Source organism: Perca flavescens, chromosome 18 (assembly GCF_004354835.1).
Source record: "Perca flavescens isolate YP-PL-M2 chromosome 18, PFLA_1.0, whole genome shotgun sequence".
Lineage (NCBI taxonomy): Eukaryota > Metazoa > Chordata > Actinopteri > Perciformes > Percidae > Perca > Perca flavescens.
Window position 1 is genome coordinate 25,744,458 of NC_041348.1, and position 26,681 is coordinate 25,771,138.

Genomic DNA, 26,681 nt, shown 5'->3' on the forward strand with positions numbered 1-26,681 from the left:
GGAAAGTGATTGCGCCATTGACCAACAAAAACCTGGTCTAAAGTCAATAACGCAGCATTTCATTGTTATTTTAACAGCGCATTAGTAGAATGCGCCTAGGCTCGTGCACAGCGCGCGCACGCATTATGCTTATTACACACACACATTGACGCGACAGCAGCACACACATGCAAAAGATTAAAAGAGCAAAAAGTGCAAACGCGACTGGCTTTTAAAGTGAATGGGAGATGACAATCTGATTGGTTAATTGCATGTCACACCCCAACGCACACATACATGTACGTACACGCTATTCATGCCGTGCGCTTAGATCGTTAAAATAGGGACCTTAGTCTTTGTCTAGGAAATTATATTTAGCTTATCAGCATACTTCCCAGCATTCATCGTATTTGAGTTAAACTTCTGGAGAAAGCCATCTTTTTCCTAGAAGATAGTTACATGATTGAGGCTTGTCAGGTATCTCTTTTATACATGTGTAGTCATGATATTCTCCCAAAAAAGAACATTTTAACATTTGGTCTGAGATGACATTAACCAATTCTGGTGAGAAAATCTTTGAGCGAAAAGGAGAAAGGTCTTCTAAGCAGGAACAGGATAATATCAAAGGAGAGAGCAGATTGTCAGGAAAAGGAAAGACATTTGTGAAAAGATGACGAAGAAGATATTTGAGTAAGACGAGGCGACAACTCACAGGGAGAGAAGGAAACAGCTCAAAGTGGAACCGAGAGAAGATGAGGAGTAAGATTATCTCAAAGAAACAAGATCTGGGAAGAGGAGGAACAACTTCAATATGAGAAATGCTACTCTATAAACCTTTTTTTTTGCAGTTGACAGATCTCATTTCAGCTTTTGTTCATGTTACAGTAAATTTTCCACTAACCGATGATCTGTATTAAACGAGGCATTCATTTGATCCTGAGAGACGTACAGTATTGCCTGCTTTCTTCTGTTTAATTATAGAAGTGACTACTCATTTAATTATGCTGGCTTTTTTTTATCTGAGCAACACTTGAAATATATATAAACACATCAATTTATTACCGGGTCGTTGTCTCTGAGTCTCTGACCACAGCTGTGCTTATCGAGGTTTTCATGGGATATTTTTCATTGTTTTTTCATAATGTGAAGCTGCTGGAGACTATGAAACTGGGATCAAAGCCAATCACTCTCCTTCTTAAGCCTATTTTGTTAAACAACGTAAAACATTGTTTGGCCGGAATAGATTTATTTATGAATCAATAAAATGCACTGAATTTAAGGACATTATTTCCAACTAATCGTACAGAGACGTTCAAAGACACAAAACATGCAATGTGAAATTAAGCAATAGAAATCTTAAAAAAAATTAAAGTTGTCAGTGCAAAGTAATCCATAAGTAAATATTCCTATCAAATCTAGAGCTGAGACCCTTTAATTGATCGTTACATGATTAGTCAATTGAGAGAAAATTGGCAAATATTTCCCTAACCTAATAATAATAATAGTAGAGGTTATTACCTGACAAAAATATCAAACATTTGGTGCCCAGATAGCTCAGTTGGTAGAGCGGGCAGCCATGTGTAGAGGTTTACACCTCGACGCAGCGGACCCGGGTTCGATTCCGGCCTGCGGACCTTTGCTACATGTCATTCCCCCTCTCTCTCCCCTTTCACTTTTTCAGCTGTCCTATAATTAAAGGCCTAAAATGCCCAAAAAAATAATCTTAAAAAAAATAAAAAATAAATAAATAAATAAATATCAAACATTTGATGTTTCCAGCTTCTTAAATGTGAAGATTTGTGGCCACTCTCTGTCATATTTAATAATACGTTGAATTTCTATATGGGTTTTGGAAAAAATGAAGACGTTACCTTGGTCAATATTTTGTAATAATAATGTGATTCTGGAGAGTAACTAGTAACTAAAGGCTGTCAAATAAATGCAGTGAAGTAAAAAATGATGAAGTAGAAGAAAATTAAAATACTCAAATAAGGTATACAAGTTCATACAAATTGTACTTTTTGTATTTATTGTATGACGCAGGGAATTGGTTTCATAAGTATTTAAAGTGTATTTTTTTTAGATAAATCGTAACATCCTTCATCATCACCAGGCTTGTCTTTTCAGCATTCACTCAGAAACTACACACAGTCTTACATGTTCACACGACAGGGACACACACACACACACACACACACACACACACACACACACACACACACACACACACAAACACACACACACACACACACACACATGCGTGTAACCACTCTATCAAAACTACATAGCCACAGGCTTTCCCATTAACATGTGTCTCTTGAAAAGAAATGAGAAAAGAGTGGAGAGTGGAGAGTAGGAAAGAGTTATGGCTTTTCTCTTTTTAATGTTTGAGGAAAAGAAAAAGAGAGAGAGAGAGAGAGAGTGAACCAACTTCAATTATGTATACCTCCAACAACTTCAATTAAGCATGTGAGCAGTGAAATCAATAAGGGAACTGATGACATCCTGGGCCTTTCATTCCTCACTGAGGAACTGGCCTGTCCAGAGACAACACACACACACACACAACACACACACACACACACACACACACACACACTGTATATACATACATACTGATAACAATAAATCACTCTACAGCCAACAAGAGCACAGCCTTCGATCTCTTCCTTGGGCTTCACCATCTGTATTTCCCATCTATCGATAATGAGTAATAGTCATCATGTGATTGCAAAAAAAATCAAAAGTGTGTAGGAGAAAACTAAATGTTGTTGTTTGGCAAGTATCAATATTGTGTGACATGACCTGAGCATGATGGATGTTTTTGAGTGAAAACTTTTTTGAGTTTGTGCTTAAAAATATTTTCTTCCCGCTACCACTAAGGCTACCTTAAAAAAGGGTTTAAGAATGGTTTATAATTAGTTGACAAATTAGGTTGTGAACCTTTTATAAATCATTAATAAGATAAAACTCATTAGATTAAAAAGGGTAACAGTCACCTGTTGTTTGCCAAATAGTGAACCCACATGTATCTGCACTGCTAGATCTTGATGTTTTTTGGCATCTCATTTTTATGGCCATTTATTTTTGAGTTTATTTATTTTCCATTTCTAACTGACAAAAGGTAAAGTGTGAAACATCCATTTACTAATGAGTTACTAACATTTTTATGGGGGTGGGAATCACCAGAGGCCTCACGACACAATATCATCACGATACTTATGTCACAATACGATATTATTGCCATTTTAAACATATTACAATATTCTGCCATATATTGCAATTTATTACCTTTTTTTTCCCAATTTCAAATGATGTGCCAAAAGGAAACTTTGTCAACATCTGTTTTATCTAAAAAGATACATTTCTCTGATTGTTCATCTCACTTCAATTTTCCATCCGTCCATCTTCGTCCGCTTATCTGGGGTCGGGGGCCAGCAGGGGACCCCAAACTTCCCTTTCCAGAGCCACATTAACCAGCTCCAACCAGGCCAGGTTGGAGATATAATCCCTCCACCTAGTCCTGGATCTTCCCCGAGGCCTCCTCCCAGCTGGACGTGCCTGGAACACCTCCCTAGGGAGGCGCCCAGGGGGCATCCTTACCAGATGCCCGAACCACCTCAACTGGCTCCTTTCGACGCAAAGGAGCAGCGGCTCTACTCCGAGCTCCTCACGGATGACTGAGCTTCTCACCCTATCTCTAAGGGAGATGCCAGCCACCCTCCTGAGGAAACCCATTTCGGCCGCTTGGAGTGACTGCAAAATGGGATTGTCAAGCAGACAAACTGACCAACACATATCTAATAATAGATCAATACTTGGCATCTGTGTATAGATACAGTATTGCCACGGAAAATATTGCGATACTATGCTGTTCCCCCACCCCTAGCATAATTTATTTTTACCTTATTGTATAGTTGAAACACATCAGCGTTTATTATAAAGTGTTGATAATGATTCCTTACCTTAATTCATTGTGTTTTGATGCTATTTGCTGAAGACCCAGCTGTCCTCTGGTTTTGTAACATATTATTGCAGAGAGAGAGAGAGAGAGATGGTATACAAAACAACATGCTGTCTGGGCCATCTCTTATCACAGTCATAATCAGTATCCCTGAATGAAATCCCATAGTAGTGTGTGTTTATGCATTGAAGTGTGTGTCCACTTGCTACCTTTGTAGTGTTCAATAATTCAGCAGGAGAAGACGTCGTTACATCTCCGATTTCCTGCCCGATGTTGTTTAATGCCTGCCGCTATCTCTGGAAACAGGGAGGACTTGGAAGCGTTCAGCATGGCGCGAGGTGGAGGGGCTGACTTTGACTCGCCTGTTCTTCTTCTCCAGCGCTCCTCTTTTCTGGAAGGAGAAAGATAGAGAACGAGTTAGAGTCAGAGCGAGCGAGAGTTAAGTGGTGTGTATTCAGAGTTATTGATTCCTGGCTGCCTGCACTGAGGGTAAACTCACAAGTTTATTTTTTCCATCATGTGTGAGTGTGAAAAGTGTGTGTCTGCGGTCATCTCTGTGTACGGTATAGACTGGAGCCTGCCATGCTGAATAAAACTGGAGCGCTGTGGTCAAATCGATATGATACAGTTTGCATGATAAACTCTAGAAAGGAGAAAGAAAGAAGAAGAAGAAGGTGTTAGTGACAGTTTGTGTCTTACAGAATATCAGTCACTTTTACTGCTGCATGTTAGCTGCCCATCAGCTGCTGGGATTGTTTCTGCTTCACTTGTTCATGCACTACAGTATATGGTCAAAAGTAGGGGTCGACCGATATCAAGGCTGATACAGAGTATTAGTTGTTAATGAAACCGATAACCGATATTTGGAAACTGATATGCATTTACAATGAAATTGAAAATCTTTAAGTCAAAATTAAGATGTTGGAATGTTACAAACAGAAAACTTTGTTTAAATGCTTTAAGAAATGATTCAATCATTTAGAAACTTTCAACATAACACACAGTAAAAGTCAAAGTCAGATAGTGTTGTGGGCGGGACATTAAGTCAGATTTAGTGGTGGGTGAAACCGAAGCAGAGGGACAGACACACAGCTGTAGCGGAACCAAAGTAGCGCACTTTTTAATAAATGTATCGGTTATCAGGCAAATAAAACGCTGATAAAGATAATCTGCAAACTGCCAAAAAAACAACCCGATAATCGGCCAGGGCTGATAATCGGTCTATCCCTAATCAAAAGTATGTGAACACCCCTCCATATACATTCAATTTGTGCACTTTTTAATAAACTAAACACAACACACAACAAAGTTAAACAACTAAAATTTTTATCAAATCTAGAGTTGAGGCACTCAGTCAGTTAATTGATTAGTCAATCAACAGAAAATTGGCAAACCTAATAATAATTTAGGTTATTTCCGAGCAGAAATATCAGAAAAGAATTCTGCTTCCAGTTTCTCAAATGTGGAGATTTGCGGCCATTCTCTGTCATATTTAATAATATGTTGAATTTCTGTGGGTTTTGGGTTGTTGGTAAAAAAAAATGAAGACGTCACATTGGTTTATATTTTGTAATAATCTGATTCTCGAAGTAACAAGTAACTAAAGGCTGTCAAATAAATGTAGTGAAGTTAAAAGGATAAAATAGCAAACTATGAAAATACTCAAGTAAGGTACAATTCCTCAAAAGTATACTTTAGTACAGTACTTCAGAAAATGTACATCCAACCACTTGGATCCTCTGCACATACTGTATGACGCAGGAAGTTGGATTCAAGTATTTAAGTATTTAAAGTGTATTTTTGAGGGGCTGTTTTTAATAGTTTGGGCTTTTTAGCTCCAATTAAGGGAAATCTTAATGCTACTGTACAGCAGGAAATGATATGTTAGACCTGAAATGATTAGTCGTTTAATCAGTTGTTCAATATTCTAGTATTTTTTTTTTGTATTTTAATAATTGTTTAAGCCATTTATAAAGCAAAAACAAACACTGGTTCCAGCTTGTCAATGTCAATGTGAGGATTTTCTGGTTTGTATCAGTGTGCAGTAAATACCAGTGAATATCTTTGGACTGACATATAAGACATATATAAAGATGTTACCCTCGTCTAGTCATGCCCTTGGTGCTGTTGATTTGTTACCTGTATTTTTTTGTTTTTTGTATTTTATTACATTGCAAAGCTACCATTGAACATGAAAAGTGAATTCTCGCTATGTATTGACATATTTAGCTTTTTAATAACAGAAAGATTACACTTTGACATTAACTCGGCTCTTTAAGAAGGCATTGTCGTTTTTTTTTTTTTTAAATTCTTCCACTGATGACTAAACATATCACCTGACAAATTTTACAAAAATGTAAGTATTCTTTCATGTTAGAAATGTAAAAAAAGGCATGTAAAAAAACTTGTAACGATTTGTATTTTTATAATTTCTGTCTCTGTAAATTATTTGAACTCATATTTATAATGTTGGTTCCATATATTTCATACTAACGCTAACAGCGAAACAGAAGGGAGACCGATGTGTGAAGTGCACTTGCTGCCAAACACATACACGCACACACACACACACACACACACACACACACACACACACACACACACACACACACACACACACACACACACGCACACACAGACACAGCTCCCTCCAACCTGGCCCTCTGAAACCTGCAGGGGCACAGAGGGAGGGTGCTAATGGTGCCTCACAAGACACACACTTCTTCAGGGTATGTGTGTCTGTGTATGTGTTAGAGAAAAATACTAGAAGAGCGTAGGCCTATGTGTCTGTGCTGAGCCCCACCAGACAGCCCCGGCCTGATTTAACCCCTGTTTATCACCTCCTGTAGCTCAGGTATAAAATGTTGTTCTCTTTCTGTGGCTCTCAGCCCCAAACCCATCTGCCCTGATTAAAGACTTTACTCAATCAGGAATGCTACTTTATTTTTTTTAAGGCTAAATTATTTCCTTAAACAGTTAGGCATTGTAGTTTTAAGCAAACAGTAGTAAATAATGATTTTGGGGGAACTATTTTCAACTGCATGGTTGGTGCACTACTAAGTAGTGTTTTTTGGGATTGACTCAAAATAAGTTACACTTTACTTGAAGGTATCTACATAAGAGTGACATGACACTGTCATGAATGTCATAAACATTATAAAGAAGTCATAAACTTTTATGACATAACGCTTCTTTTAGTAAGTGTCATTTGGTTTTTGTCATGACAAGTTAGGGTTAGGTTTGGGTTAAAACGCAACACCCAGAATGGGTGCTGCGAGGGGCACGGGCACAAGGGGAGTTAGGGTTAGGGTTAGGGGTTAGGGTTAAGGTTTATGCGTCACGACAGTGTCATATGTTCATGACAGTGCCATTTCACTCTTATGTAGATACCTTCAAGTAAAGTGTTACCAAATAAATCATAGTGCCAATGTGTAAATGTCACCACACTAGAGTGGTGATCGGGCTGCATTTTTCTGTCCGAACCCAACCCGAGCCCGACAGGCATTAAGATATTTATGTGCGAGCCCGACCCGAGCCTGACACAGTTAAACTATATTTCTTTCTCATACTAATGACACGTACGTTTGTTTGTGTGGAAAGCCAGCTTTTATTAAGCAACTCTAGGAAGGCATTCGGAAATGTCAACAGATGAGCGCATCAGCGCACACGGGGCAACAAGTGCACGTTAATAAGCTGTTTAATTTAAAATGTTCAATGCCTTATCGCGCTGATGTGACCGAGCCCGACCCGAATCCGAACATCATTTCTAAATATCTGTCCTGAACCTGGCCCGTGGTGAGAACCCTGGCCTCGGGTTACCTGACTTTAAAGTGATTCTAATGAGTTAGATTGATGCTTCCCTTGTTGCTGTCTGTAAATGAGTCTTAACTAAAACAACGTTGTGTTTGAGATTTCCGATAAAGAATAAGGAACTGAGCCTCTCTCTTCAGCTCTAAAGCTGTTGTTGCACTTACCCAACTTTGAACCTTTGTTTACTTCCAACCTTACAGATACCTTTCCCGTCATTATGTTTCCTCTGTGTGTGTGTGTGTGTGTTTGGCAGCAAGTGCACTTCACACATCCATCTCACTTCTTTTTTGCTCTTAGGGTTAGTATGAAATATATGGAACCAACATTGTAAATATGAGTTAAAGTAATTTACAGAGACAGAAATGATTACAATACAAATTTAAAAAAAAATATTTACATGCCATTTTTTTACATTTCTAAAGTGCATGAATACTTAAACTTTTGTGACATTTGTCAGGTGAGTAGTTTCTATGAACAGGGAACCTGTGTGTGCGTGTGTGTGCGTGTGCATGCATGCGTGTGTGTGTGTGTGTGTGTGTGTGTGTGTGTGTGTGTGTGTGTGTGTGTGTGTGTGTGGGTGTGGGTGTGGGTGTGTAAGTGCATTAATATTCTGAGTCAGACCCGTCTGCAACATTAAGCTTTAATACCAGCCCAGAGACCTGTGTTTCAACTCAACCAGAGAAGGGAACAGTCTCACACATATACACACATTGATAAATATGGAAAATTCTCTCTCTTTCAAAGATACTCCAACACAGCAATGAACATGCAAATGATTGTCCCTCAAACTGTCTCACACACACACACACACACACACACACACACACACACACACACACACACACACACACACACACACTCACCCTCGAAGCTAGTGTTTCTGTGAAGTTTTTCCATCTGAAACTTTGACTGGAGCAGACCTCTATAATAACAGTATTTTCTCTTCAAAGGGATTTTGGTGTAACTTAAACTTTGAGGAACCTCCTCTGGGAGTCAACGGCTCCCCGACCTCTGCCTGGTCTGCCCTCCCTCAAACCTTCGACGCTGCTGTTGTTTGGATATGAAGGTTAAAAGCGATGCTGCCGAAAAACTTATACAAGCATGTCCAGAGTGTTGGCACAGAGAGGCACAGACACAAGTTTGTTTATGGCTGTTTTCCCTGTGGGCTTGTCTGTCTGTTTGTTTGTTTGAGTCCAAAACAAAGTTTGATTTGAGACTACTGGTTTGCCGTCACACCGGTGAACTGCTTTTTCTGTTTGTGGTCAGCTTGCGTAGCCTTTCCATCCACAAAAGGTGATTTTTTTTTTTATCCACCTGTTATTCACGTTTTCAATGTGCACAAAAAAAAAAAAAAACCTGACAAACTGCAATGAGAACAGACTTTGCAAATAAATCATGACGTGCAGTATGTGAAGCCTGGGACTTAAACGTGCACTGAAGAGACGAAAAACAGAAGGCTTCAAATCATAGAAAGCAAGATGGGATGAATTGTACAAATGGGAATAACACTTTCGGACACTCTATTATGGTGATGCACTCCATTGTAAAAAATGGAAAGTGATGGAGGTAGCTAATCTAGAAAAAAATGTTTCAACGCTCTCTCAGACCCACCAACTGGGTCGATGGCTGCATGAAGCGGACCTCTGATTGTCGGTTACAGAAAGATTGGAAAAAATTGTCAAAATATCGAGAAAGGTGTTGGGAAGACTTTCTGAATTATTGTTTCTGGCTGTTGGACGATCTGACACGCATTTCATTTGTACCTTACTGAAGCCTTTAACCCCTTTCTTCTCTGACCTTAAACCTGAATCTACTTCTAATTGATCAAAAGAGTTTTCACATTTTAACATTATCATCTCTGTTGGGACATTTGGTCAATGCAAAGAGAAACAAACATACACACTGGAAAGCATCAAATCACTAATGCACTCTGTCTCCACTCAACCAGACCCCCATTTCTTCTTCCCATTGTTTGCAGCGTAAGCCATTAAAGCATTTAACATTTGCCATACGGTGTCTGAATTATGTGATTTGTTGACTGCAGATTGGAGACAATGGGAGCGCTTTGAAATGCATGAGCGCACCTCTGCACTAATGTGGGCACACACATTTGTAAGACTAACTGTGGAGAAAGCAGCCGCTCATCCTCTCTCTCTGACACACACACACACGCACACACATTCCCTGCCGCGCTCTTTGATGGTGGACTAAATAGCTTGTTGTTGATGCTTTGACGATTTTTTAAACAGCTTGCAACAGACTCCAAAGAGCCTGGTGCTGATAGATTTGGCTGGGATGTTGTGGCGGCTCACACTTTTCCCCTCAGTTAGTTTTAAGCCTTGACCACAGTTCTTTTCAGGGTTTTAACAAGATAGATTCTCAGCTGTTGGCTTTGAATTGTTTTTTGTAATTCATAGTGTGACATATTTCCCCTCGCTGTCCTGAGTTATGACCACCTTTGCCTTAATGCCTCACAAAGGAACAGTACTACGCTGTGGGGCCATCTACACCACTGCACTTTGTATTTGAATTGACACTTAACTCCTTCCCTCTGTTATATCCTGTATATATATCACACAACATGATTAGTGGATCTAATTAGTGGACTAATGTTCAAAGAATCTCACATTAGCATGGATACTTGGCATTTACCTGTGTCTTGATTGTCTTTAAATATGGCTTAGCTAAGGTGCCTGGGTAGCTCACCTGGTAGAGTGTGCGCCCATATACAAAGGCTTAGTCCTCACCGCAGCGGCCGCGAGTTCGATTCCGACCTGCAGTCCTTTGCTGCAAATAATTCCCCTCTCTCTCTCTCCCCCCTTTCATGTCTAAGCTGTCCTATCAAATAAAGGCCTAAAATGCCCCCCCAAAAAAAAAATCTTTAAAAATATAAAGTCCAGCTAAGCCATATATAATATGGCTTAGCTGGACTGCATTTCTAGTTGTGTAAAACATTTTCATCTCAAGCCTCAGTCTCAGGGGCTTTGACAAGAAACAACTAAGAAAATTACAGAAACCCAGACCTCCTATGTGCTGTCTTTTGCCCTTTTTTTTTTTTTTTTTTTATTAACACCTACCTACAGTATGTTGTTTTAGGCCCACAGATGGTTCTTTAACTGAGAACATATTAAGAAGTATAAAAATGTGTGTGAACAGGCTGCTTAAACGATAACAGCAGAGTTAATGTTAATGTATACACCCTTGGAGCAAAGGACATATTTTATTTAGAACTTGTTGAACAGAGAAAGTCATGTAAGAACTAATGATTGACCAGAATGAGATGTGAAAGCAGAGGGAATATTTGACTTATTTTTGACTCAGGTGGACGAACAAATAACTCCAAATAAATGCTTCCGTTGCTCCGTGTCTGTTAGATGTGAAAGTACTTGTTTGCTAATATGTTTTCCCTGACAGCTTTATAAGCCGGCCATATGGTGATGCCTGCATATCTGTCATAGTGCTTGATGTTTTTCTGCCATCTAGTGGCCAAGAATTGCCTAATGCAAAGTAAATAGTCGTGTTGTTTATCGGTGTTTTTTGCACCCAACGGCGCCTTCCAGGCAGCGCTTCCTGAAAAAAAAGACACTGGTTATGGTTATGGTTATGGTTAGGGTTAAGGTTAGGTGCCTTGAAGGCAGCTGTCGCAGCGCTGCCTGGAAGGAGCAGTTGGGGGCAAAAAACACCATCGAGCAGTCGTGTTGCAAAGTATAGGCTAAGCAATTTTTGATTGATAGTGGTACAGATATTGATTTGAAGGTATAGAAAACCTGAAAATATTAATTATTTTTTACATGAACATATTGGAAAATAATTCCATTCTCTACTGACATGTTTTTTTCAGTAGGGTTTATGACGTTGACGTTTATACCGATATATATCTGCAATAAACTGATATAAGCAGATAGTGTATATCCGCCCTGCTCTTTTCTTGTAAATAACTTGTCAGAGTACTTTTGCAATGCCACGTCAACATGGCATGTGCTTTGAAGAGCTTTTGTAATCATTGTTTTCCAAGGCAATGAAAAACATTGGCCTTCATTTCATCCTTTCTCACTCACATAATTGCACTAATTAAACTGTCAATTAGCAGAAAAACTGTCCAACCAAAATACAGTGGAATTTTATTTTGCTGATTTCTGTGGTAAAATGAACAATATTAAAGTTACTAGTCACCAGTTGCGTATAAAGTAACACATTGCAGAAAACACAGGAGACAACATTACTGATGGGAATCTACTGCAGCTCTCCTAAAGCGACACCTTAACACGCACGCATGCACACACACGCACACACACACACACACACACACACACACACACACACACACACACACACACACACACACACACACACACACACACACACATAGTGCGTGGCACTATCTTTGTGGGGACCCATCATTGACATGTATTCCCTAGCCCCTTACCCTAACCTTAACCATCACAACTAAATGCCTAACCTTAACCCTTACCCTAACCCTAACCGTAACCTAATTTTAACCCTAATCCTAAAACCAAGTCTTAACCCTTAAACAGCCCTTTAAAGTTGTAAGGTCCAGCATTTTGGCCCCATAAAGCTGTCCAGACTCCACAAGTATACTGTATTCCCGGTTTTTGGACCACACGAATATGGTTAAACAAGAACACACACACACACACACACACACACACGTTTACACCAAACACAAACACACTAAGCCCCTCAGCTCCTGGCCTGACTTAACAAATCCCAACTGCTTCACATCTTGTGTGGCCGAGGGTGCTTCTCCTCCTAACTCCCATTCTAAAACAGATTCATCAAACAGCACTCTTTTTTTTTTTCCCTCTGTGTTCTGCTGGCGAGAGGGCAGTCTGTTGAAAAGAGACGACAAATGTGGGGAGTCGGATAGGAAAATTGCGCAAATACAGTATAAAGTGTCTGTTCTGTGTTGCCTCAATGCATTTGACACACACTCTCACACATTTTGTTTTATATCCCAATCTTTACAAAGTTGAAACTAAAGGGGGGCATTCGTTTTAAAATCTTTGTTTCCATATCTTTTACACTCTTTGCTTCATTTTCCTAATGTGAAACATCTTAGCGATTCAAGTTTATTCTGTGGCTCTTTGCTGTAATCTGATGGATCCTGTTTAACATGTTTATTGTTCATTCTACAACCCTGTAAGTGACAAACACATGACACTGACTTCTAATATGGAAGAGACTTGTAGATCAAGGCTTGGAAATAAGATTTTGGGACATTTTTCCTTTTGTTTTCCACTTCCGACTGCCCATATATTGCAACTGTACTTAGTGAGGAAGTCACTCCCAGTGTGTTCTTCTGCTGTTGGAATTTCAGAACACAGTTGGACCAAATGTTTTCAAGTTTGTGGTGCGTTTAAAGACCATGTTTCCTGATGGTCTGACCCGATTAGCCCCTTCTAGAGAGTATGTTGCTGTACATTGAGAATGTACGGTAACAGTCATGCTCTTTAAATCATCTTTGCTCATTGTTCTTTTTCCTTTTTCATCTAAGTAAAACATTTCCCACTGTGAGGTTCAAGATGTTCAATTTATTTCCATTGTCTTGTAAATTGCACAAGTGAGCAACATTTTAGCCCGGTTCGCTCTTTTATGAACAAACATTATTTTTCTCTTCAAGGACATCAGTGTGTGTGTGTGTGTGTGTGTGTGTGTGTGTGTTTGTGTGTGTCTCTCTCCTTTATAATTAATGGGTCCACACACTTCACACACACTGAACAATTACACCTAGAGGGACTACTAGTCTGTGTGTGAGACAAAGCCTTCAGTTCCTTTTTCTCGCCTGAATGTGTGTGTGAGGTGCCTGTTTGTAGTCATTACTGCTGATGCCATTTATACTTTACTCTGTACACTGCATTTATAATGATAAATGTTGGGAGCCTGGAATACCCAGACTTTAGCAAAGTTAGATAAGTGTCCTGCTTACAGACTAACAGTAAGGCTGAGTATTATTGTATGTACCAATGCAAAACTTCTGTAGTGATACCTAAAAAATTTTTACAAGACCCTTTTTACTGCAAAACATTGGAACAATGTCATAGATTTTTATAACGAAATATGCCAATTCTATCAAATATTGTCTGACCACAGGCTGCCGTCCAAGATCTGTGCTTCTGTAATACAGTCTAAACTGAGTTTAGATCAGCAAATATGTGATCAAAGACTGAGCAAACGTCAGAATCTGACCAGACTTTTAATTATTTAACACAAATGGGGAAGAAAGAGTGTGTGGTTTGACCATTTTTAATTAAAAGACACATTTTGGACCTAGTCCACACCTACATTTTTTAATCTTAGCTTTTTTTTAAACACATTTACACGTTTCAGCTTTTTCTCCACAAGTAAACAGCATTTAAGGTCACTAAAAAGAGACCTTTTGAATCGTAATAATTTTAAGAAACACTGTTTTAGTGTTGTCTTCTACACAGGGAAAGCAACGTTTTCAGCTTGTAACGTCAGAGTGTGCTTATCTCCTTTGTGAGGTGTCACAAATGAGGCGACATTTCTTGCAAGTGCTGATGTGACCAAAATAGTGCTGGTAACAGGCCTGCAAGCAGGACTTTTTACGTGTTTAAACATAAATGTACGGTTACTCTTCCATGGTATTGTGGAACGGAGCTGTCAGAATGCGCTACAGAGATCATTGCTACATAATCCTACACTGCCATGACACAGACCCCGCTGCCAACGTCACCGCTCTTAGACGAGACCGTTGGACTTCCAATTGGTGGGTAGTGGGTTTTTTTTCCAGGCATCTGATTGACCAACATCTTCTTCTTCTTTGTGCGACTGGGGTTATATCCCCGCCCGTTGGCTTGGCATGCTCTTGACAGCGCTTCAATTGTGTTTTTGCGTTTTCATGTGGATGGAGATTTCTCTAAACAATCATTAGTGGACCGGATTGTTTTTTAGAATAAAGGATAAAAAAAAAAAATGCACGTGTGGACTAGGGCTTAGTCGTTCCTCAGGAAGTTTTAAAGGCACCCTGTGGAGTTTTCATGTAAATAAACAAAGTTTCTGTTAATATCCAGTGTTTCTCACAATCATAAAACATTTGCAAATTGAAACCTGCATTGTTTACATTGATTTTTTTGTTAATGGTCCTAGCCGTAGGGCCTTCAGAACTATGTTGAACTTTTAGAATATTTTCTGACACAGACAATAAACAGACTGGCTATTGTTTCTCTGTCTGTGAGGAGAGCTCTCCAACTCTATTACTTTTGTGTGTAATATTTTGTTTTGTGCATTTAGGTTTTTCTCTTCAGATATGAGACCATATTTTTCACTAGTGTAAACCAGACCTCAGGGTTTACTCTGTAAGGCCTCATATCGATCCCTCACTCCTGAAACTATTTAGTGTCTCTGCTGAGAGAACCCTTTTACTTTATGGCGAGCAACAGCATTTGTTTTGTTTTTCAGCTCAAATGTTCTGAGTGATTCTCTGTGGCCCATATTGATTTTTAATTCCTTCTTACTGGGTTTCATCCAACTCGGTCTTTCTGTTGTCTGTCTCACTTTCTCTTTCATGCACACGAACACAGGAAAATAATCTGAATCCACACATAGTTCCACACTCATACAGTAATTATATACTGCTCTTTTTTTATGGTTTTTGCCAAAAACTACCAGATTCGTTTAAGTTATCTTTACACAGATTTGTAGTCCTTATGCACACAAATGTTGTTGCGATTCCTACTGCAATCAGATACTGATCAGAACAGTTTAAAGTAAACGCGGTCCTGATGCGACGACCACAGCTCAGTTAATTGTAAGAGAGAAGTGGAGGGGAAGTGCAGATACCAGGCTGATTATGCAACAACATATGCAACAACACTCCTCTACATGCATATATATACTGTACACATTTATTTTGACACACCAAAGGGATCACACACTTTTCCTCACACATGCAATACTGACGCATGCTTGAAAACTTGCTTTACATAATCAAATACACACACAACTTAAAAACACACACACACACACACACACACACACACACACTCACTCACATGTGCTTGAACAAACATACAAGGAATGCACTCAGGTGTAAGAACAGGGAGGTGAGGCACACTCTAATTTGTTCACTGCCAACACTGAAGAAGGTGGCTGAGGTGAAGCATGATGACAGATTAATGAATTGAGAAAATGAGAGGATCAGCCAGCCAGTGAGAGGAGTGAGGGTCCAATGTCTGACTAAAGGTGCATCGCACTTCCATTATTTATAGCTCATCTCTCCCCGGTTGAACAGGAAGTCGTACTGGCCTTCCTTCGTTAAGGCCAAACTCAAAGCTCTTATTCCTGGGAGCGGAGAGCCGCGTGTGGTGGAATATCAAGCATTGACTTGAACGGCTGTGATTGCTCGTGGAGGCCCGCAGCACCTCCAGAACGCAACGCAGAAGAGCCCGGTGGAAAATAGGAGTCACCCCTTTAAAAAAAACATTTTCCTTGTTTCCTCTCTCCTCCTATGATTTCCTCTGTCTCTCACATGCTTCCTCTGTGAGACGGACTAATACGTGAGGAAGGCAAGCAAGTGGAGGAAACTTGGATGCAATTTAAGGGAGATGCACCTCATGACTCAAACTGCATTGTGTCCTATTCATTTAAAGGTGCTCTAAGTGATGTGACGCGTTTTTAGGCTACAACGTGTTTTGTCACATACCGCAAACATCTCCTCACTATCCGCTAGCTGCCTGTCCCCTGAACACACTGTAAAAAAAATTGGTTCGTGGAGCAGGTTAGCGCAAGTTGTTTTTGTTGCCGTTTGTGGAGCCTGGGCTGTCTACAGAGACCGCGTTTTTTTACAGTGTGTTCAGGGGACAGGCAGCTAGCGGATAGTGAGGAGATGTTTGCGGTATGTGACGAAAAATGTTGTAGCCTAAAAAACGCGTCACATCACTTAGAGCACCTTTAATGCTTACCTCTCCTGTCCACCCTCTTTTATCTCTTTCTGGTTAGTTTATTCATCTGATTAATTTTGATGCCTAAAGCAATCCATTCACAAAGGTTTATCTGGGCACTGCTGTCAAATGGTTAGGAGTATTTTGGTACTGTTATCTGGGTCATGGTGGCAACACACCATGCACAGCAGCCTGTATTCATGTTTCTTCAGCAAGTTTCTCCAGCTCCTCTTTCGATATCCTGGGATTGCAGCTTAGACATGCTGGGATGTCCCAGTTTCTAATGGGATCTACTCCCAGTATAACAAGCCCAGAACAGTGGCAAGGAGCTGTGCTCACATTCAACCTTTATCATTGACCTTTTCCATTCCAAACACAGTGTGCAGAGTGGGTGGAGAGCGAAATAGTGAAGTTATAGAGTATACAGAGGTTTGATTGAAATGCAGATGAAAAAATTATATAAATATGAAAATTATATAACCCTAACCCTAACCTTTTTAAACCCTCATCTTGTTTATCTTTTTTAAGTGGGCCACGTACTTAATGTCTACAAGCTTGTATCATTCACATACTGTTAAGTACATCTTTTAAATTTTTTATCAGAATACAGCATAGTAAATCTGCTTAGAAATATTGGATAGGACAGAACAACACAATGTAATTCTGCTAAATAAAATATCACATTCATTATTAATTTCAATAGTTTGCACAAGTTGTATATCCAAATACAAAACACATTTTCTATAGGCTCAGTCTCCAGTGCTGGTTCCATTGTATCACAATTGTGCCTGGTAGTCATGAAAACATTAATTGGTCATGTGACAAGGGCTGGGAAAATTGGCAGAACAGGCAGCCAAGTGACAGTACTTTGATCCAATGGAAATCGCTCAATGGTGTTTTTTGCCCCCAACTGCTCCTTCCAGGCAGCGTTGCGATCACTGCCTTCAAGGCACCTAACCCTAACCCTAATCTTAACCAACACCGATAAACATGGAGCAAGGTAAACTCACCACACCATTAGTCATACATTTTCAGCAACACTCAACCAATCACCTCATCATTTCTGGCTTAGAATCCAACAACCGCTGGACTGTGGGACAGAGGAAGAGGGCAGAAAGAATCTGGATTCACCTTCTCAGGACCATCATACCCACAGGTCTACACGACAAATAAATTCCCCGCTACATCCCTTCTGTCATTCATTTTTTAGCCGGCAAAATCCGCCAAAATCAGCCACCCCAATGGGCCCAACACCAATTATAAAAAGCCCCTTTTTTGGGGGAGGGGGGGCGTTTCTTTATGCACTTCATTATATTATCAATTATTAGATGTGTTTTGCATGTCTTTTTTGTATTTATCACTAAGCACTTATTTTATCTTCTTTTTATTAAGAAAATTATTTATGTATCTTTTTATTATTTTATATTTATTCTACGGCCAGATAGATGTGATTGCATGCTTTTTTTTTACTGGCCTTTTTACCCAGCACTTATTAATTTATCTCCTTATTGCATGATCTCATTGTATGCTTATTTTCTGTTTTGCTTTTCTTTTCTTTTTTTGTACCCCTGTCCCCCAGATTATGGGCTGACAGAGCTGCCTCTACACTAGGAACCTAGTCACTTAATCATCCATCATTTCACGACACCCCTTCCAGTTCCTCCTTTTTGTTTCAGATCAGAAAATTAAAACCCTTAATTACTAACGCTAACCCTAACCATAACCATAACCATAACCATAACCAGTGCCTCCCAACGGTGCCTTCCAGGCAGAGCTGCCTGGAAGGCACCGTTGGGGGCAAAAAACACAGATAAACATGGAAATCACAATCGTCAGATTGGCAGCACTCTAGCCCAATGGATTGGGAGGGGGCAGTCATATTTCATATTTCCCCTTCTAGCCCCGGCCCTGGTACACTACCCTGAAGCTGGTCCCTGCACTGTAAGTAATGGTGTGTAAGATATTTGTTGCCATGTCACGTCTTGTCCAGAATAGGGCGAAGGGCATGTTTTTTTTCTTGGAGATGTAGAAGCCTGAACCACCTGAAAGAATCCCTGAGAGATAACACCTACACATAGGAGAGGCTCCACTGGGCCAGGAGACCAGGACACAAATGCGTGAGGAGGCTGCTTTGACAGCAGTATCAATCAATGCACAAAACCGTGGCATCCTGGGCATCCTAGAGAGTCTTGGAAGATGCTCAGCAGTTGGTTTATTTGAGAAGCAGTTCAACGTCTGATGTAGAGGATTTTTATCCCGAGCTTCTGACGCACCATCCCCGACTCGAACCATTAAAAACAGGATATGATTGCCAGGGCAGCAGACCTTATGGGTACATTTACAAATGATTGGCAGTTATCAGTAATTGCCTTGGATTGAACTGTAACTGTATATAATGTATATATAGAGAGCTGTTTCCTAGCAACAGATTTACACATCACATGAAGACTTTCCTTAAGTTTTAACATTAAAACCACATTTAGTACATCACTGGTTTATAGCTAGCTGTTACTTAGAACGTATAAAGGACTTTAAGCACAAACTTAGTGACATATTTATAAATAGCTGGTGCAATCCAGATGTAGATTATAACTGATGAGTGTGGACAACAATAAATGTACTCGTCTTCTTTGTAAAGTGGTATTTAACTAGTTTGTGTTTTTTGTATCTGGCTCCAGACGCATAATTCCTGTCAGGTCTCTGCATTGTTCATTGGCCTTGTAGTTTTCTTGTCGTTGGGTTACTTGCAGGGTCTGCTCCCTCCATACCTAGGGGCGATCCCACCGCTGCCGTGTCAGCTTCCAGCTCAGTATCACTTATGTGCCTAGCGCCCATGGGTGCTCAATATTCCAGATTCAGGGTCCAGGCTGCAGCTCAGGACAAAGCAGCTCTACTTTCTCAGTACTGTCCAAACCTGGCTGATCAAACAAGACGTGTTCCCAGGCTCTTTCCTCAGAGATAAAGATGACGTCACAAAAAACAAGTCATGCAGGAATTGAATCAACGTTAATTGTAGTAAAACTGTTGTTTGTTGTTATTCCCAAATAACCATCTTTATATGTGACAGGCGGTCTCTCTCTCTCTCTCTCTCTCTCTCTCTCTCTCTCTCTCTCTCTCTCTCTCTCTCTCTCTCTCTCTCTCTCTCAGCGGCGCTTAGAATGACCTTGTCTTGTGGTGACAAACTGGACAACTGACATCTTATTTTGCTCTCTTCCTCTTTCAAACACAGACACACACACACACACACACACACACACACACACACGCATGCATGCACGCACACAGGTGTCTAGTGGTGAGGTTCTGGGGACAGTTGATCCCTAGACAGATTAGGCTGCAATCTGAAATCTCCTCAGGCCAGCCCTGAGATCATGTGTACACACAAACACAAACACCAAAACCAACACTAACACACACACACACACACACACACACACACACACACACACACACACACACACACACACACACACACACACACAGTGCCACCAGAGCTTTAAAGTCACAGATTTTAGACAGGCTGAAGTGACTTGCTAGTTGAAAAACTCCCAGTTTGAGGGAAGCATGGAACAATCCAACCATTAGAGAGTTTTCATAAGGCTGCTCAGGAGTGTAGGAACGTTTTTATTTTAACTTTAGAGAAATATTTTGTGTACAGGCAATTTAAAGTAGATCAATGTTGTGTTTCCAACATTATTTCCATATAGAGCCTTTATTAGCCTTTGTAATAGTGAGTTCCATTTACCTCGGAACTCGGAAGTCGAAGCTGGGAATGATGTCACCCGAGATGAATGCGTTCCATTTACAAGTCAAATTTTTATTGTTTTCATCAGCTCTAGCCAGGTTAGCCATTGTTAGCAATGCCAGTTTATAACAACGTATTACGTTTTTTTTTTGTGCATACAAACAGCATTGTCCACAGATAGAATATGGGCAACGCTGCGTGTACAACTGATTTAGTGAGATACAAATAATACCGAAGTGCTTATAACTGTATGTTACCACAGCTTTCACGGCTGTTGATGCGCGGAGCAGCCAGGTTGGATTTGCTCGGGGTACTCAGCGGTTGCCCGAGTTCCGAGCTCGTAAATCTTGGCATTTTTCTGACTTTGACCTCAGGAAATCCGAATTCCGAGTACAAATGGACCGCACTATAATACTAACCCTAAAGGTTGGCCCAGCAGCGTTGTTTTTAACCTTAGTGGCTAAAGTGGTTCAAACAAGTGACTGGACACCTGATTGTTAGTATGATAGTATGTTGTTGTGATTTCCTTTACTCCACCAACAATCTGGGTTTTCAGTATATAACACTCACCTCCTTTCGGCATGAAAGAAGTTTGTTGCTTGATTCTTTCCTGATAACAGCAGCTGCTCATAGTGTCGATTCACAGCATTTACGATGGAAAAAGGAAAAGTTATCAAAATGTCCCTAGTATCTTCTCAAACCACACCTGCAGCATAATCCACTTCTCTAATGATCGTGTGGGTTGAGTGTATGACTCTTCTTTCCGATCCTATTAAAAAAAAAATAGAGAGGACGGGGATACAATGTTGGAAAATGATTCCATCACCATTGAAATCCATTGTTACTGCTGTAAATCCCAGCTGATTACAAGCTGCTGTCCTCCACGAAGGAGCAAGCTACAGGAAGCGATTGTTTAATACTCAAAATTGATTGAAACCATCACCCAAAATTGGCTAACCCTTCAGTAATACCTGCCTCACCCTACCCTGAGGGGCTGCTATAGCTCACACTAAAACAGTTGAATCAGTAAAATATTTGTATAATACTTGATCTTACTTGACGGACAAGATACACTATGCTGTGGGATCAATAGTTTAGCGAATCCTTCACTGAAGGTAGCCCTGCGTGGAGGATTCTCTCTTCACATATCTTGATCAGATGAAATGTGTTAAGGGCCATTGCTGTTTTATTATATAACCGCTGTGGACTACTTTTTTCTCTAGCACATTTCATTATTTATCCGTTGTGTATTTTTTGATGTGCTGAAGCCGCCGCTCTGCCTTCTACAAGCACACATTTTATGAAAGAGATCAAGTCCTTGAAACAAGTCTTTGCTAGCCATTTAGGAGTAAGCTGCTTTGGATTGTTTTTTGAAACACATGTGTAAGGATTCTCAGGAAATGGCAACGTGGAAACAAAGATTTAGGGTTTGACAATCATTTTTCTCTTTGCCCTTTGTTTCTTTTAGCTCTCTAGATCTTATTGCTACTTGGAAATTTTCCTGAAAATTACAAGAAGGAATTCGAGCTCTTGAGTTTCATGATAATCTCTTTCTCTCTCTGTTGTCCTGTCTTTCTCGTTTTAATGTTCTCTCATAGCCCATTAGAGGAGCGTGTACACTAGGGGAAATGTACCCCTTTCCTTTTGTACATTTAGTTTCTTTTTCTTTCCAAGATCTTCTTCACTCATCGTCTAACCTAATTTTTTTTTTTTTATCTGTGTTTGTGTAGGTTCGACTACCAGGAGCTGCTCCATAACTCCAGTTTCTGCCTGGTGCCCCGGGGCCGACGTCTTGGATCCTTCCGCTTCCTAGAGGCCCTGCAGGTGTGTTGTGTTATGTTGTGTGTGTGTGTGTGTGTGTGTGTGTGTGTGTGTGTGTGTGTGTGTGTGTGTGTGTGTGTGTGTGTGTGCGTGCGTGCGTGTGCATGCATGCATGCGAACAGTACATTATGTGTGTTGTGTTGTGCTGCAGTGGATTATGTTTTAAGCATATGGCAATGGCGATTTAATTTATATAGCACCTTTCATTACACAGAAACCCTAAGTAAGTGCTTTACATTAAAAATAGCATAAACATTAGAACAAAGCATAAACAGACATAACAATACAGTAGAAGCATCAACACAACAAGACAATTTATAAAAGCAAAGAAAATACAGTGCCTTTCCTTTCAGAAGTCATCTATACTTAATGATAGACTGCATACTAATGATGTCACATATGGTATGTTTTTAAGTGGGTACAATGTCGTTTTTTCACTTTATCTGATGAATAACAAGTTGCTCTTTGGAGCCAGGCAGTCATCAGTCCAAATTTTCCAAATGCAACACCAACTGTCTAAGACATTTTTTTAATATCCAGCAAAAAACGCATGTAATATGTTTTTATTTTTAGGAGTTCGTTTAAGTTATTTCTGTCATTTTTCGCTCCTAAATTGAAGGTCAAAATGTTGCTTCAGTGTAAAGTTTCTCCACACTGTCAGGATGTAATTGTTCAACCCTTTATTATATTTTTTTATATTCCAGGCCAAAAAAACAGTCTAAAAAATATCAGAATCAACCTTTAAAACCCACCTTGTGAAATGTGTTTGGAGTTCAACAATATGAACTCCTCCTCAGGTGAAATACTTCAGATTCCCAGAGAACATGACATGGTATTGCAGAAAAGTAAAGTAACAAGTTCCTTTCTCTGTTATTGTCATTACTGGTAAAGGCTTATCAGACAGCCTATGGAGCTCCAGCTGGGCACAACAAATCAGAGAGTTCCTCGTCCTCCAGCAAGAGTTGATCTTATTACTATTGACAACCTGTCATCCCCCTGACGCAGAAAATGCTTGTTTCTGCAGATCCACAGAGAAAAGAAACGTCCCCAGACCGCAGATGTGTTCATATTTCATTAGCACCTTGTCTCTATCTGTCTCTGTGTTGTTTTGACACTAAGGGCTAGACTTATCAAGCCGTTTGCGCCTGTTTCCAGGCGTTAATTGTTCGCAAAAACTGACTTAACCGATGCGGGCTATTTACAAACAAGGCGCACTTGGGTAAAATCGCAGATTGCAGATAGGCACGTTGGCTTTGTCCGGCACTTAGCACTGCCGAAGACGATTGCGATTGGTTTAAAGACATGCCAATAAACCAGAGCACAGTTTTCTCCCATCCCGGAATGCTGTGTGGACTTGCCAGAACCTCCTCTGCAGCGCTGTGGAGGAAGGTCTGGCAATAAGAGAGTACGTGTATACGAATTATAGTGCATTACTTTCGTAGATAAAAGTACAACCAGTGAATGAGGACAGCCTGCTTTATTGCACTTACTTAATTTGTTTATTTATCAGGGACGACGTACATTAATAAACATCAATATGATGTAAATGTGTCAGATTTAAGAAAAAGAAGAAAAGAAACAAGACATTGAGACAACTCACCTCTTTCTGTACTTGGCACTTTTTGGCACCTTAATTATTATTTTGAATTAAAAGTAACGGACAAGTACTTTGTGTTGACATTAAAGGTTGAAATAAAAAATTTAAGTAAAGATGCACAAAGCAATAGCAAAACTGATTGGCAGTACTTGCAATTAAACGTTTATTTTAAATGCATTGCAATTATTTTACTGGCCTTTTCAGCAAATCAGACCAGTGTGCAGAGTTAAAAGTAATCATTAACATTCAAAGGACAGAAAAACAAAGAGACATGTACGAGGATGACGGGGAGAAACAGACAAGAAAAGGAAAAAGTCATCTCACAAAGCCAGACTAATCAAAGCAGTGAGAATCTGCGTCGACAGGTCACTGATCATGCACTCGGCATTTTGCGAATCTCCTTTAATCTCTCAGCTTCACTTGATGGAGAATCCAGTCGAACTTGAACTTTAAATGAAAATACCAGAAGTATTGAATTTTTCCCCTCCCACTTTTCTCTGACACTGCTCCGCTACTTGAGACAACACAGACAAATCCCTCCATACAGTATGGCATTAAGGTGAAGCCATAAACCTTTTATAAAGATTAATTTGGGGGCATTTTAGGCCTCTATTTATATAGGACAGCTGAAGACATGAAAGGGGAGAGAGAGAGAGAGAGAGAGAGGGGGAATGACATGCAGCAAAGGGCCGCAGGGTGGAGTAGAACCTGCGGCCGCTGTGTCGAGGAGTAAACTTCTATATGTGGGTGCCTGCTCTACCAGGTGAGCTACCCAGGCGCCCAGCCGTTAACCTTTTGACATGTAACATTCCTGGACTAAAACTGCAGACTATGTCTATGATCCGAACCCTAACAGTTCTGAATCTCTTTTATGAAAAAATTATATTATTAGTATTTATAAGCAGTATGTCAACCCTTAATGAATGGTACTATTCATAAATATAAGGTAATTTGAGGTGTTAATCAATGCATTTGTCAACACAGATGACTGCTCATATGGCTGGTGTATAAGCAGTTCCCTTACTGCCCATTGTATATTGTTTAATACAGTACTATCACCTCTGCTGAAAATGTAAAGCATTTTTATTTAAACCTTTCAGAGATAAGAATCAAACTTTGGCTAGTTCCCATTTGCATTAATTTGATATCTGTTATATAATTTAAACTGAGAACATAATGAAAGTACACCACGGGATTATGAATGAGACATAAAATGTGTGAAAGCAAAATAAATTATCCAGAAAACTGCATATTTTCCAGGTTAATAATTACACAGTTTGATAGTGCGGCAGAGTGCACAATCAACTCCTATCCATTAACCATGAATGATGCACACTTCCAAGAGCCTCATCATAAAATGACTTTCGTGCAACAAAGAGAGCTCCTGTGGGACATGAAACGAGCTCCTGATGGATTAAGTCGCATTAGTGAATCCTCTAAATATTGATGCATGCAGGGAAAATAAATAAATACACTTTATTAATCTTTTTGGCAACTTCGTTTGTTTCTGCAAAACTCTCCTATGGAACACTTTGAAAGAGTCTCATTAGAGAGGAAGTGCCTAAGAGGATGAGATAAATCCCTCAGTGGAGGGAAAAATAGATCCTTCCCAGTGCTCTGCTTTAAACTTCTGGTTTGACTTCATGTGTTACTGGGATTTTTCTCCCTCGCTCTCAAGCTGTAAAAACTTGTGAAAAGGCAAAACAATCTTCTGACTAGGGATGCACCGGACCGGATCCACTGGTTAAGGTTCTGCCAAACCCCAAACCGAACCATAAACAACATGGAATCAAGGAGAGACTTTTCCTGCTACAGATTTCTCCCCGTGGTCAGAAAGAACAGGGGAGACACTTTGTTTCTCTCACTATGACTCTAGAGTCGGTACTCACTCTGAAGCTAATCGCCGTCCCTCTCTCACTTCTCCCTCGCTCTATCACCCACCCCCCACACACACACACACACACACGCCGGCTCGACGCACACACCAGCGCACAGGTATAAACATCAGGCCACTTACGTAGGCTACGGTGAAAGCTCTGCGTGGAGCCTCTGCAGAACTGTAAAACAGGTTTAAACAACGTCTAGTTAACACAAGTTTTTAGCTGTGACTGTCCTTCCTTTGCCGTACCTGAAGTTGCTGCATTTTGGCTGCTGTCTGGAGATTCCTTCATGCACAACTCGTACTCTTTTGACTGAAAGTACTGCCAAACAACACCATTTCTGCTCACAAGTTCCATTTTCACTTTCTACTACTTCTACACAGCCTACTGCATTGAACGGTCCACCTACGTAAACACCTTCCCGTAATCAACGGCGCCGCCATTACGTCGACTAGCGTCAAAGAGTATAGAAGTAACAAGAGTCGAAACTCAATAGAACGTTGTGTTGCGTTCAGTCCAAGATGGCGAAGCTGCTGCTCAGTCATGGGTGCGTTTGTTGCAAGGCAACCTTCTATTGAGTTTCGCCTCTTGTTACGTCTCTTTGAGTTTGGTTCTGTGGGAAAAAATTCTAAGGTTCGGCAGAACACAAACTCCGTCAAAAAGCCCAAAGTTCGGCCAAACCCGAAGTCTAGGTTCGGTGCATCTCTACTTCTGACAGAAAAACATGATAAATTATGTGTTGCAAACTAACCATAACATCTGGTCATTAAAAAATTTGAAAATAAATGTTAACTGTATTTTTTATTTTTTTATTTTATTCAACCTTCATTTAACCAGGAAATAATCCCATTGACATTCAGAATCTCATTTCCTGGCCAAGGCAGCAGCATCAAAGTTTCAACATACAGTAACAAACAGCAAACAACATACTTAATACAAAATACATTAAACACTAAAAATATCA

The 26,681-nt window shown here is 40.1% G+C and overlaps 1 protein-coding gene across 1 annotated transcript in view; it reads left to right on the forward strand.

The window, feature by feature from the left end:
• Positions 1–26,681, forward strand: part of LOC114572953 (exostosin-1) — a 289,717-nt gene that overhangs the window by 220,017 nt on the left and 43,019 nt on the right. The window contains exon 4 of the mRNA XM_028604770.1: positions 22,150–22,243. Coding sequence (XP_028460571.1) covers positions 22,150–22,243 — 94 coding nt within the window. The remainder of the gene's footprint in view (positions 1–22,149; positions 22,244–26,681) is intronic.